Source organism: Sceloporus occidentalis, unplaced genomic scaffold (genome assembly GCF_023333645.1).
Source record: "Sceloporus occidentalis isolate IW3139 unplaced genomic scaffold, rSceOcc1.0.p SCAF_3, whole genome shotgun sequence".
In the NCBI taxonomy this organism is placed as follows: Eukaryota; Metazoa; Chordata; class Lepidosauria; order Squamata; family Phrynosomatidae; genus Sceloporus; species Sceloporus occidentalis.
The window spans coordinates 100,211,602-100,226,170 of record NW_028316983.1 but is presented as its reverse complement, the minus strand read 5'-3'; the positions used below and the strand labels follow the sequence as shown (position 1 = coordinate 100,226,170).

General features: G+C 40.1%; 1 protein-coding gene across 3 annotated transcripts in view; it reads right to left on the bottom strand.

Moving 5' to 3' along the window:
* Window positions 1-5,085: 5,085 nt before the first annotated feature.
* Window positions 5,086-14,569, bottom strand: part of RPAP2 (RNA polymerase II associated protein 2) — a 67,449-nt gene continuing 57,965 nt past the window's right edge. For all 3 annotated transcript variants that reach the window (XM_089515607.1, XM_089515608.1, XM_089515610.1), the window contains 2 exons: window positions 10,290-10,435; window positions 5,086-5,549 (listed from right to left, as the gene is read on the bottom strand). In XM_089515607.1, coding sequence (XP_089371733.1) covers window positions 5,545-5,549; window positions 10,290-10,435 — 151 coding nt within the window. In that variant the 3' untranslated portion in view covers window positions 5,086-5,544. The remainder of the gene's footprint in view (window positions 5,550-10,289; window positions 10,436-14,569) is intronic.

The following is a 14,569-nucleotide window of genomic DNA, read 5'->3' as shown; positions in this document are numbered from 1 at the left end:
TTCAGTGGGAAGGTACCTGCTTTTGGTGCAGTCTTTGGAAAACGCTGGCTCTTCAGCTTAGTAACAAAGAGCATCACCTCCTACAGTTGGTTATGATTAGACCAGGGGTAGGCAACCCTTTTGAGCCGGGGGCCGGGTTGCTGTCCCTCAGACAACTGGGGGGCCGAAGCCAAAAAATAAATAATTAAATATATTTTTTTAAAATAAATAAATAAATAAATAAATAAATAAACCAGGACAAATGTAGGACAAAATTTTCAAATGGAGGGCACTTTTTACATAAAAAATGGAGGACACACGAAAAAATTTGCTGATTTTTTAAAAAAATGTTAAGATAAATGCATGTTTCTGAGGCTTCTATAGACAATTGCCCCACCGTGCCCCTCGCGTTAGACGCCAAAGGCCCCGGTGGCAATCAGCGGCAGGACCGGGCTGGAGCCGGTTCCAAGGCCTTGCCGGGCCGCATCCATCCCACGGGCCGCAGGTTGCCTACCCCTGGATTAGACATTCATGTCAAGGGAAAATCTTTACCTTAAAAGGTATATTGGTCAAATGATGGCATTTGCTATTTTTGTCTAGTGGCAGCTGGTTTCCATCCCAGTAGGTGTTGAATCTGTTCCAGGTTCCAGCCCAAACTTTAAGAGCTATTCAGGGACATAGTGTGTTATGTATTTTGAAATGAAAGTTCAGCACCTTGAATAGTGCCTTTAAATTTCAGACCAAACCCAGGAGCAGATTCAGATTCACTGACATTGAAGCCACCAGCTGTCACTGTATTTTACTTTTGATCTTAGCAGGCTATTAGTAACCACTGCAATATGTAGCAGAAAAACATGGAACAGAATATAGCTGTTTTGACTATACAGGTTCAGTCTCCCTTATCTGGAATCCCAAATTCCAAAGTCCTTCAAAAGCCAAAATTGTCCACATGGGCGGCTGAGATAGTGACATCTTTCCTTTCTGATTGTTCAATGTACACAAACTTTGTATCATGCACAAAATCATTAAAATATTATTTATAAAATTCGTGTTTAGTCTTGGGTCCCATCTCCAAGATATATCATTATGTTTAAGCAAATATTTCAAAATCCATTTCTCCCCCGCCCCCAAATCCAAAACACTTCTGGTCTCAAACATTTCAGGTAAGGGATACTCAACTTGTACTATATACAAACTAGAGAGAAATGCATCTTTGGCCATTGAAATGTTGGGTTTACAGTAGATGGAACTAACAGTCCAGTTCAAAAACATGTACTTGGGCCTGTATTAACATTCAAAGGGCCTGTACAGACAGACCAAAATAAAGCTGCTTCAGGTCACTTTGGAAGTATGCTGTGTAAATGACACACGCATCATAAGAAGCCAGAAGCTGTGCCAAATCCGCACTCCATTCCTTGTATTGGCTCTGCTAGTGAATAAGTTTGCATCATTTAAACAGCATACCTCTAAAATGACATGAAGCAGCTTTATTTTGGCCTGTCTGTCTGGACTCTAAGGCCCGTTACAAATGGGCCTTAAAGTACGCGATGAGCGCATACTAGGGTTAGAAAGGGGTGTCCTTTCCGGACACCCCTAAAGCTAGTACGCGCTGTGCGCGTAGAAAATGGCGGCGGCCATTCCCCACGGCTGCCGCCATCACGACACGACCGCACCGCCTCCATATGAGGCGGTGCAGTTGTGACGTATTGGGGCCGCCCCTGGGCGCCTAGTGCGCCCTTTCCATGGCCCTGGAAGGAGCTCCGTTTGGGAGCTCCTTCCTGGCTTTGCGTCGCTGGGCACAGCCTTCAGATGGCTGCGCCCAGCGACGCAGAGGAGAAAGGGGCCAAGTGGCCCCTTTCTCCTCCTCTCTGCCATTGTGGGGTGTCCTTGGGGCTTGGAGCCCCAAGGACACCCCTTTCCAGGCGGCAGGGAAGCTGCATTTTGCCACTTACCTGCGGCCTGGAAAGCGGCGGATCGGGGCCTCAGCAGCTGCCGCTCTGGCTGCTGAGGCCTCGATCCGGCGGGGAAACGGGTGGGTGCAGGCCGCTGCTTTTTGGCGGTCTGTAACCTTCCTAAGATTACTGCTCCAAACCTTCATTCAAGGGTATTTTTTTCAGGGATAACCAGCATTTATCAGCATCTTCGTTCAACTCCTGATTTCAGGGTTCTTTGGCAAAAGCCAACTCATTTGAAGACTGGTCTGACTGGTTTTAGGGCCTCTGGGAAAAAAGTGGATAGAAGTGATGGTTTGAAAAACCACATTTCTATGGCAATACCTTTTTCAGAATCAATGTTCTGAGAGCAGGCAGAGGATGTGGGTTAGGGCTGTTTTGTTTTGTATCCATGCTGGTTGAATGACAGAGTAATCTTGAACAATATGTCCCACAAACTCATTGTTACCAAATTTCCTCCCATTTGGAATCTGTCTTGGGGTTGTTGTTTTTTTTTGGGGGGGAATCAAAGGCGCGTTACAGACGGGCCATCACGCGTAATGAGTGCGTCAAAATGGCGGCACCCTATACAGATGGGCGCCGCCGTTTTGACGTCGTGGACGTGCAGCGTCCTGACGTCGCGCCCCGGAAGAGATGTCGCGAGTGCACGCGTTGGCACTTGCGGCGTCTCTTCCGGGTTGCCAGAAGGGGCGCAATTTTCGCGCTTTTTTTGCAGCGCGGAGGAGTCGTGTGGTTTGGCTGCTGCGACTCCTCCGCGCTGCTACCGGCAGCGGCCCAAGACCGCCCCTTTTGGGTGATCTGTAATGGGCCAAAGTTGCTTTCCAAACATTGATCAGAACCAGTTCATAAAGTGTGCCCTTTGAAAAATGTAACATGCACTTTGCATATGTGACTATTCCACTATATTATTTGGGCTGTTGAGCATTTGCAGAGTTAATGGATGAATTTGTCTTTTTAAAAAAATCTAATTGTAATATTATTTTATAGTATTATAATATTATTTGTTTAATCTTGTTTTAATGAACACATTGTTTGAAAAAGTCTTGTAGATTAAAATGATTTTTAAAATGCTAAAACAATGATTAAAAATTGTTAATTGCATTTTATAATAAATTATGTAAACTTTTATAATAATTAAATATTTATTAAAAACTTATATTTTTATTTGCATCTTTGAAGGAATATTATTTTGAGATGTCTTGAATTCCAGTTTCGGGAGGAAAGCAGGATATGATCAAATATATAGCAACATCAATAATAACTGAAGCAACTGATATGTCAACTACATTGACCATTCTTGTCTTTCAGTCCCTAGCATTCCCAGTGGAAGCTTTGGATCCAGCCTTTTAGCATTAAAGCAGCAATTTGAATATTTATTTTGTAGAAAAACCTTCTATATGATCCTTTTAGTGCTTGCATGCTACTTGAGGCACTAACAGCGACTGAAACCAAATCGCAAATATAATAAAATTGCTAAACAGCACCAATAGAAAGGACTAACGCTATAAGGACTAACACTTATGTGGAAAGTGTGACAAAACAAAACCCCTTCAGATCAAGACCAACAAAACACCTTGATAAAACTACAGAGGCAGTTAGTTTACCAGTGACCAGCAAAGGGAAGGTTTTCTTTGCAGGTGATATTGTTGTTGTCCCTGTCATCAAAGGAGATTTTATTACAGTAAATTCTGACAAATATTGTCTTTTAAGGATTACAGACCATTGTTATTTGATAAACAAGAGCAAATATTTTCAAGGTACGAAGCACCAAACAGTGAGCCTAAAATAAACCTGTAAAAATCACACCAATAAGCTGACAGGAAATGAAAAAATAAAAAACCTGTGAAAATAAAGGGCATGAAGTTGTGGGGAAGATATATTACTTTGTTGTTCTTGTTTTTGTGTGTTTTCAAGTTGTTTCTGACTTTTGGCGACACTATCACAGGGTTTTATTTTGCACACCTGTAAATCCTGTCTCTATACAGCAAATACAAGGAACTATCTAAGGACTGAAAGAGACTGCAGAAATAATCCACCTTGAAACCACTTTAACTGTCCTGGCTCAGTGCTGGGAAGTTTGTGAACTGTAGTTTGTTGTGACACCAGAGCTCTCTAACAGAGAAGGCTAAATGTCTCACAAAACTACAGTTCCCAGCATTCCCTAGCATTGAACCAGCTCAGTTAAAGATCCATCTCAAGAGGGATAATTTCTGCAGTTTGTTTAGGCCCTAAGACTCTGGAGGACAGGGTTCGAATCCCAGCTCAGGCATGAAACCTACGGAGTGACCTTGGACAAGTCACATGCTCTCAGCCTCAGGGGAAAGCAATGGCAAATCTTCTCTGAGCAAATCGTGCTGAGAAAATCCCATGATAGGTTCACCTTAGGGTCGCCATAAGTTGGAAAGAACTTGAAGGCACACAGTAACAACAAAGTCCTATTGAACTCATTAAGGCTTTCTTCTCACTAGTTATGTACAGGATTAATGTCTCGGCTACTCTACAGTGAAGCATCACCTGCACACGTAGAAGGAGCTAATAAATGAAACTGTCTGGCCAAACTGACAATACTGTAAAGGCGATCCACGCATTACTCTGCTGTTAAGGACTAGAGCCAGTGGTGGAAATAGCAGGTTTCAGGAGAAACATCTTTACAGTGTGAGCTCCAAAACCGTGGAACAGGCTGCTTCAAGAGGCAGTAAACTTTTCTTCAGTGGAAGAGGCTGGATGGTTATCTACAGGGATGCTCAGTTGCACTCTGCATTGTAGATCCTACAGTGAGCAAGGAGCTAGACTAGAAGACCTCCAGTTTCTCATTCAGGTCTGTATTACGTGGAACATAATTTTAGAAAGTATTGTGTTCTCTCTTATTCCTGAAGATGCAAATCAAGAACCTGTACTCAAGTTTCAGAGTAAGAAAGAACTATACAATGACAGAAAATTGTAAACAAACAAACAAACAATACTGAGACATGTGCTGTTTGTACCACCAAGTTCTTCTCATATCAATTTACTGGAAAGTCCTTGACAGTCCAGATGTTGTATCACTGTGGGACTACTGAAATGAAACTGCAGTTTTTTGTCTTTGATACTTGATTAAGAAAACTGCAAAGCCATTTCAAGGCACCTTTTCCTTGAGGGGGGAAAAAGTTGAAAATCAACATTATAATTTGCTTTATTTTTTTCAACAAATGTTGAATGATACAATTTTCTTATGAAAAACAAAAGGTATACATATAGATGCACATACCTCCTCTGGAATTCCACTAGTGAGACCTGCTGGAAAGATGTTCAGTCTTTATATTTTAAAAACTTGTATGAGTCATTTATAGGAAAGAGAGAAAAATATTTAATATTCATAAAGTATTTTAAAGGTGTTTTTTTGTTAAATCATGATTTTTTAAAAATCATTCAGTTTGGCTTGGTGGATTATTAGTTCACATTCTCTGAGAACATTTACAGGATTTATTCACAGAAAGCAGTTGATAATAGTCCAATGAGTTTTCATTTTTCTCCTTAATATCATATTTTGAAATTGAATTCTCAAGCCACCAACAATGTCAGTTCAGTCCTGTTGAGATGTCTGGCCTAGGAACGGAAACTCAAGATGATAATCTTACTCTGCAAGAAAAGAAAAGAACAAAAAGCTTCATCAGTACTATGGAGGTGTTGATAATAAAGCAAATGTTTTTTCAACTAAGAGGTAAAATGTCATCTACGAAGTATGTAGACTTTTAGGTACTCAATCTACGTATAAAGATATATATGAGAAACTAAGATGAAAAGAATTAGAACACACATATATGAAACAGATTGTAAATTTCAGAGTTTCACTGACATAGTAAAAGGAGTGCTGTGTGATTCAGTGGCAAGTGAGCTGAACAAAAAACCTATAAAATTCCTTCTGAATCTAGAATACAAAGGTGGGGAATAAGTGGCCCTTCAGTTGTTGCTGGTCTGCAACACCTATCAATCCTAGCCAGCAGAGCCAGTAGTGAGGGATGATGGGAACTGTAGTCCTATACTATATGGAGGGCCACATACTGTGAGTCTTTGTTGTAATGCTCAACAGGGGTGACATTCTTTTCATATGGAAAATTCATATATGCATTCAAAGCGAAAAATAATAAATCCCAAATAGTTTCAGAACAGTACATTCTGGAACTTCCTTCCCTGCTGTAATACAGCAGTGTGAACTGCATGGTCCTCCAGAAACTGATGGACTGCAACTCTCAGTTTATCATTCCTTTTAACATCAGCATCAAAAGATTGCTAGTTCCCTCTGACAAACAGGGATTTAGTTTAGGACCCTCCTCTCCTAATAGTCAAAGTTCAAATGATGATGTAGCAAACTTGTGCTGTAAACTTATTCACTAGCAGAGCGAATACAAGGCATTTTATTGCCTGAGGTGGAATAGCAGATGGTAGCGTTTCCAATCCATGTCAAGGAGCACAGTACCCGAAGATAGTCAAATTATTTTGGCTCAAGAAAATAGAAAGCCCCATAAGGTATTCTCTTCCTCATTAGAAGTGAAGCGAAATATCTATCACATATAGACTTTTTAATTATTGGTGGGCCCACCATCACTAAATGTACCACCTGAGATGGCTTCCTCATTGTTCTTAATGGTAGGGCTAGCCAGACTCACTATGGAACAGAGATATGAAGGTCGGGGGGGAGGGAATAGGGGGGAAAAGAGTCTTCTCTAATTTACCCATAGACTTCTTTCCCCTAGGGAAAAAATTGGAAAAATCTAATTTATATAAATTTTAAAATGTTAATTAATTAATGTTTTAATAAAAAATAAAATTGTTTAAATAACTTTAATTAATTAACTTAAGAATAAAGCTAGGTTATATAATATTTTCTTTTAGGATGGTGAATAAAATATTTTGGACAAGGTTTTCACACACTTATTGCCCCTCAAATTATTTCTAAAAGCTATGTAACACGACAAATTTTACATAAGATTAGACAGTATCAGATCATTGCAATTGCTGGTCTTGGTTTTCTTTTCTCAGTTCTTTTTATGGGAATTGTATGTGTAGTTGACACTACAGACAACAAGAAGGGGTCATTTTTAAAATTAATCTTGACGTGCCTTCTGTTTTATGGATTTTGTCTGCTCTTAATAAACTGCAAAACCTCAAGAGGTTGTTACAGTCCTGTAGCCCCATTTGTAACAATGACAACAAACAAAATAAAACTGAAAAAGGACTGAATTATTCAAACTGCAGTGTGGATACAGCTTGAATTAACTATATTTTAAATATACCAACCATAGCAAATTTTTTGTCAAATGAAATTATATATAAAATAGTTTATGTTTTTCATATGGTGGGACCATGAGAGAGGGCCTTCTCAGTGACTGACCGCAGACTCTGGAATTCCCTTCCCAGAGAGGCTAGATTGGCAGCCTCCTTACATCTCTCCCCAAACAGTTAAAAATCTGAATGGTGAACACACACACACACACACCACAGTTGGCCCACCACATTTGTGGCTTTGACTTTTGAGTTTATTATTTGTGGTTTTGATTAATATGTTCTCTCTGGAAATCTCAAGGTCCTCCAGCGCAATTCTGCTAGAAACTGACCACAGAGTTGTGCTGGAGAATCTAGAAGTTCCTAGAGAAAACACTTCTCTAGGCATTTGTAGGTCCTCTAGCATGATTCTGCCAGATGTTGACTATAGAGTTGCACTGGAGGTCCTGGAGATTCCTAGAGAGGTGTTCTTGCAGATAAAAAGAATAACTTTTTTATTTGCAGTTTTTTCACATTCAGGGACCACTCTGTGTGTGTGTGTGTGTGTCTGTCTGTCTGTCTATCTATCGATATATATCTGGGAAACAGGCCTTGTATAATCTGTTTTTCAACTTTGGTATGCTGTGATTTCTTATCTTTATTTTGACTGTTGTTAAGTCACCTTGAGTCCCAAACAGGTAAAAAGGAGGGAAATCACCATCACCACAATATAACAAAGCTCATTTCAGTCTACCAAGATGGTTAATATGATTTCCCCCAACATTTCTGAGCATTTCTGATTTTTTTTTTTTTTTGAGAGGCCAAAACCCAGGAAAATGTGACAACTCTCTCCTCCAATGGCTTCAAATTACTACACATTCAAATTTTCCATCTTTAATAAAGAATAACTGAACACAGTGGGACTTCTGAGTCTATATGCATAGGACTGCACTTCTAACCTTCTTTCAGAAGTGATGAAAAAAGCCGTTTGCCCCCTCCCTCCCCCAATATATTTATATATATTTGGCAATCTTTGTTACTTCTTCATGGTTTCCTGCCCAATCTACTTTTCTGTGTGCTAAACACATACACACTGGCCCTATCAATCTTGCTTCATGTGTATTGCATTCTGAAACCTTTATCACCTAATTCCTCTCCTGTGAATCTTCTTTGGCTTGTCCACATCCTTCCTACAGTGTGGTAATATGTAACTGAAGAGAAAACCTTCACTGAGGCCTAGCAAGGGCTGGCCAGAGACATGTTCTGTTTTGAATATAACGCTGCGTAACTTATTCTAAAACTCTACATATTTGATGGTGCTAATAAGATCTGGATGAATCTAATAACCTCCTTAAATACGACATCAATAACTAAACATTTTAATAAGGACAGGGCGCAAGTTTAAATGAGAAACACAACAGTCTGGGTAATCATACTAATCTTATCTTTCAGTCCCAGCCATTTCCTCATAATTTCCTTACCTTTCCCCACTCTAATAAAACCACATCTTTATATGTTAAATGGAAATGTCTCCTGGAAGCAACTGAGTATATTAAAATGGATGTGCAAATCATGTACATATAGAGAAAGAAAATGAAAGGACACTTTAAATCCTGTGCAAGGAAAAAGGCAACATAAATGAAATAAATAAGTGTAACCTGCATGTATGCAATTGTGGTATTTTGACCCTTCTCTATGACACTGTTATTTGCTATGACCCACAGAGACTTCTCCCTAGCAGTGATACTGCTCAGTCTGTATTGATTTAATTCCCCCCCCCCCCCTTGCACTTGTACTTGCTGGATTGTAAAGCAGGTACAAATGCTGGTCAAGATCCTTCATCACTGATTTGGATACAAATGCATAACTAAGTATCATCATTCCTGGTACAAAATACCCAAACTTTCCTTAGCAGCCAGCAGCTGCTTAAAGAGATAGTGGTCTGTTCTGGAGGCAATAGGAGTACAGCAGGAGGATGTTTCCAGCCCCTCTTGTCAATGAGCTCTAGCGTGGTGAGAAACTGTGACAGGGTCCCACTTCTTATTGTTATACTGCAGCTTGTTGGCAGATATTTGTTGTTAGAATCATAGAATTGGAAGAGACTATCAGGCCCATCCAGTACAATCCCTTGCCATGTAGGAACACAAAATCAAAGCACCCCTGACAGATGGCCATCCAGCCTCTGTTTATAAACTACCAAAAAAGGAGACTCCAGCACTCTTTGAGGCAGTGTATTGTCTGCCTTCAAGTTGTTGTTGTCTTATGGTGACCCTTAGGTGAACCTATCATGGGATTTTCTAGAGCTGAGAATGTGGGTTTCACTTAGTAGATTTCTGTAGATGAATGGAAAATGGAACCCTGGTCTTCAGAGTCCAACATTCAAACCACCATACCACGCTGGCTCTCTCGCTGGCAGGAGGGGGCCGAAAACATCATCCTGCTACACCTCAATCACCAGCAGATCAGATCTCAACAGCTGCTCCCTAGAATTTAAGGGGAGGTTCACAGAGCATTATGATTGTGGCAATAGTGAATATATAGTGCAACCAAATATGGAGCAGCTACAGATCCATAATACTAGGTTACAGATCTGTAGCTGCAATACAGGATGCTAAAAGTTACCTTTTTGGAACTCCCAAAATGGTCCAAACAGGATGGACAGTCCAAACTTAACCCTCACTCAAACCCACATCTCAGGTCCATGCATTTATATGTTGATTCTGTGTTGATTCCGCAGTAGAACATATGGTTGCTGAAGGGCCTACATCCATCTTTATCAACCTAGTGGCCCTTAATGTTTGAGACTATAACTTACATCATTCCTGACCAATAGTGATACTTGTTAGGGCTGATGGATGTAGCAGTCCGACAGAACACCTGACTGGAAAAGACCAGTCTATGCATGCCACAAATGATGATCAGGCATAAGCGTCTTTTTAACATCATAATCAGACAGAAGTTCTTCAATCAGAAAAACATATAATTTTAGTAACTTCTTTGCCTAGGTTTTTTGTTGCTAATAAACCTCAAGGCTGGGGATCTTACAGGAAACACAGTTAGAAGGGAGTAGTCAGGGAAACAAACAAACAAACATACAACAACAATAAATGAACTGACCATTAAGATAACCAATTCTAAATGTTCTTGTTAAACTTTCTAAGTCTTCAGGTTTGAAATGCAATTCTTCAAGCAAAGTCGCCAGAAACTGTGTATATCCTCGGCTCTGTTGGCAATTTGCAAATACAGGAATATTTTCTGACAACCTGAAAGACAGTATGTTAAAAATAAATATGTGCATATATATCTATTTGCCATTATCAATAGGAAGAAGGGGAGGGAGGATGAGATATTGTCAGAATGAAATATCAACTATTAAATTGTTTCAAAAATTACACGTAACTTGTTAAACTTCTTTCAACATATAGTTTCCAATAATATAGCATGGTCTCTTTGGAACAGTCAAGAAGAAACAAGAGCAAATCTATGTCTTCCAGCAGTAATTCAACACCAAATTACAACTCATCAAATTCAAATGCTGTACCAGCATATTCGAAGCTAGTTCCAACTGTAAGTCAGAGCAAACACATAAAATACCCCATGGCTACTTATCAGAATTTGATATTTAGTACCAAGTCGCCAACACACAATGATTTTTGCAAGTAGATATTATATGCAGCTCGTAATTCGGGTGTAAAAACAGTGAGCCCAGATAGACACAAGAATGAACCACAAAAAACACCTTGTGTCACCTTAAATCTCTGCAGTTGTTTTCAGTAAGAAAGACAGATACCTGTGCCTGAACTGACTTTTTCGGAAAGGACGTCTGGCAAATAGTGGCGGCAAGAAATGAAATTCTAGGATTTACTGAAAAATGAAACATTAATAAATGACTGGGATCTGCTTAAGAGTCTTGGTGAGGATGACATATTTATATTATCTCCAAATATGTTCACCTTATTCCACATATGTTCATATTATCTCCAAATATGTTTGCCTTATTCCACATATATTAATGGGCTCCTTTAAAAAGGAGCTGTTATATGGCATACCACAAGGTGCTATTCTATCCCCAGAGCTACTCAACATCTACATGAAACCACTGAGAGATCATCTGGAGGCATGGGGTGGGATGTTATCAGTATACTGATGACACCCAAATATACTACTCCATGCCTTCAAAACAGATTCAGATAAGGATAATGTGTCTCCTCTGAATGAATGCTTGGAAGAGGTAATGGGCTGGATGAAGAAAAACAATTTGAAACTGAATCCAGACAAGATAGAGGTGCATATTATCAAGGATCCTAATCTGGGGCTGGAGGTGTGTCAACCTGTTTTGGATGCGGTTACGCTGCCCCTGAAAACGGTGTTCACAGTTTGAGAGTGCTCCTGGGTCCGTCCCTCCAAGAATCAGCTCAGATAGATGCGACAGTCAGGAGTACCTGTTATCAGCTTCGGTTTATATGCCAACTGTGCCCCTTCCTAGAATTGGAGGACCTAAAGATAGTGGCACATGCTGGTAGCCCTAAGGTTGGACTTCAGCAATATGCTGTACATTGGGCTACCTCTGTACCAAGTTTGGAAACAGATAGTTCAAACCCCAGCAGCCAGATTGATTCCTGGGACATCCAGGAGTGGTCACATTACATCAATATTAAAATCACTGGCAAAGTACAAAGTGTTGGCTATTACCTTTAAAACCCTACATGGTTTGTGTCCAGGTTACCTACAGGATTGCCTTCTCCCATATAATACGCCCATAAACTCAGGTCCCCTGGCTGACATCTACTCCAGTCAGCCATACTAGGTTAGCAACTGTCAGCCAGAGGACTTCTTCAGCCACCCCTAGACTGTGGAATGGCCTGCCGGAAGAGATTCAACAGCTGAATGCATTGTCTGAATTTAAAAGAGCATACAGATGATTTTTAAATTGTGAATTTTAAATGATGAATTTTAGATATGGATTGTTTTAATATGTGTACATTTTATTTGTCCTCTTAAACTGATGTGTGTTTTAACTGATGTGTTTTTAACCAATTTTTGTTCTGCCCTGTAATAGATAAAGAGCAACATTTATTGCTGTCTAATCCATGCAGACAAAATTTCCTCTAATCGGTCCTTTGTTTCTGTAGCAAGTGAGATTTTATACAAACCTGTGCATGTGGCATAGAGCAGTGGAGGCAGACGAAGTTCCAGTGGTTATACCACATGCTTTATATGTGTAAGGGCCTGGATTCAACCACTGCCATCTCTATTTGAAGCAATAATGAGAAACATGGGGCCTTCTAGATGTTGGATTCCAACTCTCATAATCATAATCCGACATAGCCAATGGTCACAGTTGATGGGAACTGCAGTCCAACAACATCTGGAGGCCTAACAGCTGCCTTGGCTTGCCTTAATGGGTCATACTAACACAAATGTTGTTTGAGACTTTGTTGAGCTGCTTCCAAAGCAGAATGAATGGACCAATTGTATAAGTCAGCTTGGCAACTGCATATAACATATTTACGAACAACTTATTTGCAATCCTATGGTGCCTTCTTGAAAATGGTGTAGCACACAACATAATACAACATGAAGGGCTTAATTCTGACATCATGAACCTACCAGATGATGAAGTTATGATTACTGTACAGAGCAGCTGTTGATGGAATGATTTCACTGGTTTTCAAATATATCATACATCTTTTCTTAAGAGAGCTCAAGATTGTACAAGCTGTCCTCAACCCCTTAACCTTACAACCCCATGAGATGGCTGAGAGTTGATGACTGACTCAAGGTCATCCACTGAGCTTCAACGCTGGGTGAGGAGCTGAACCTAAACCTCTAAGGACTCAGTCCAATGTTCTAAGTACTACAAAACACAACATTCCTTTGTCATACTGCTTGCCTGATGACAAATATAGTATTTATAGAGTACACATTTTTGTGATAAAATTTTGTGATTAAAATTGCTAAATGAAACATACATCCTGTCCAGCACTCTGTCTAGGCTGCTTTGGCGACATATCATATACAAAGTATGTGGTGTCTAGTGCCATACATCAAGTCTGGCTACCTACCAGTGCCAGCCAACGAATATGGTGGTGCACAAGTGTCTCTTGTAACCAACACAGCCAACACACAGCTCTCCGCAACCAGAATTCTGGAGAACACCTATGGTATTTTAGGGATGGGCAACAGTGTCCTCTCAGATGTTTTTGATGTAAAACTGTTAGTCCTAGCACTCATCACTACTAGTGAGAGAGTTCTGGGACTTCAATTGCTACTTTAACATCTTTCTTCATTGCCGATGCTGCATTACATGCCAATCTATCTACGGAGCCACAACTTTTGAGCCATACATCATCAGATACATGCTATGGTCAATTCACCAGGTTAGATCTTGGGACTCCTTGTTTCTTCCCTATCCCATAATTTTTGTAGCATCATATAATGATGGAAGAACTTGAAATAGAGAGATGGGGTAGTCATGGGAAGCCCTCTAAGCCCTGTGATAGCAAACTTTTACATGGACACTTTGAAAAGCAAGCCCTGGATACAGCACCAAAAAAGCCCACAACATGGTTCCAATATGCGGATGACACTTTTACCATCTGGAGCCACGGAGAAGAAGATCTGTGTTTATACATATACCCCACTCACTTCTATGCCAGTATTCTCTGAAGAAGCCAGCCACAGATGCTAGAGAAATGTTAGAAACAAACTCTTCTAGAACACAGCCACATAGCCCAAAAAATCCACAATAAACTATGGATGCCAGTGATGAAAGCCTTTAGATTGTCACATTCAAAGCATCTTAGTGATCCAAGAAAAGTGTCACTCAGTTTGGAGGGTCACTGTTACCTACCTATGTCCATGTTTTGAATAGAGACACATCCCATAAGAAGCAGAATGAAACCCCCCCCAATGCTGAGATCACCATCCACCAGTAACTCAGAGGACACAGAACTAACAAAGTAGAGCAATGGATGTAAGTATGACAGGTAAGTCAGATGGCACCTCCACTGAGACATTAAAGTGTAAACCTGCAAACCTATGATTTCCTAATTTAAAACAAAAAGAAGTACAGTATATAAAGTGTTCCTATTCTTTATTTATATCCTGCCTAACAAAAGCAGGAGCTGCTCAATCTCAACCCATCACGTGTGTGATACCAAGGCTTTTAATGTACCAAACTTGACTTGTTGTGTGTTATGATTTCTACAAAGTGCCTGGACACTTTACCACAGAGGCCTTTCAGATGATTATTTAATTTAAACTTTACCCATTGCCAGTGGGCACATAAAATATGAATCAAATAACTCTCGGGAGCTACAGATCAATGGGAGGCGGTGCGAGTAATCAGAGCAGTGCATTTTCTCAGCTAGTGCCTCCATTCCTTGAAGCAGTAC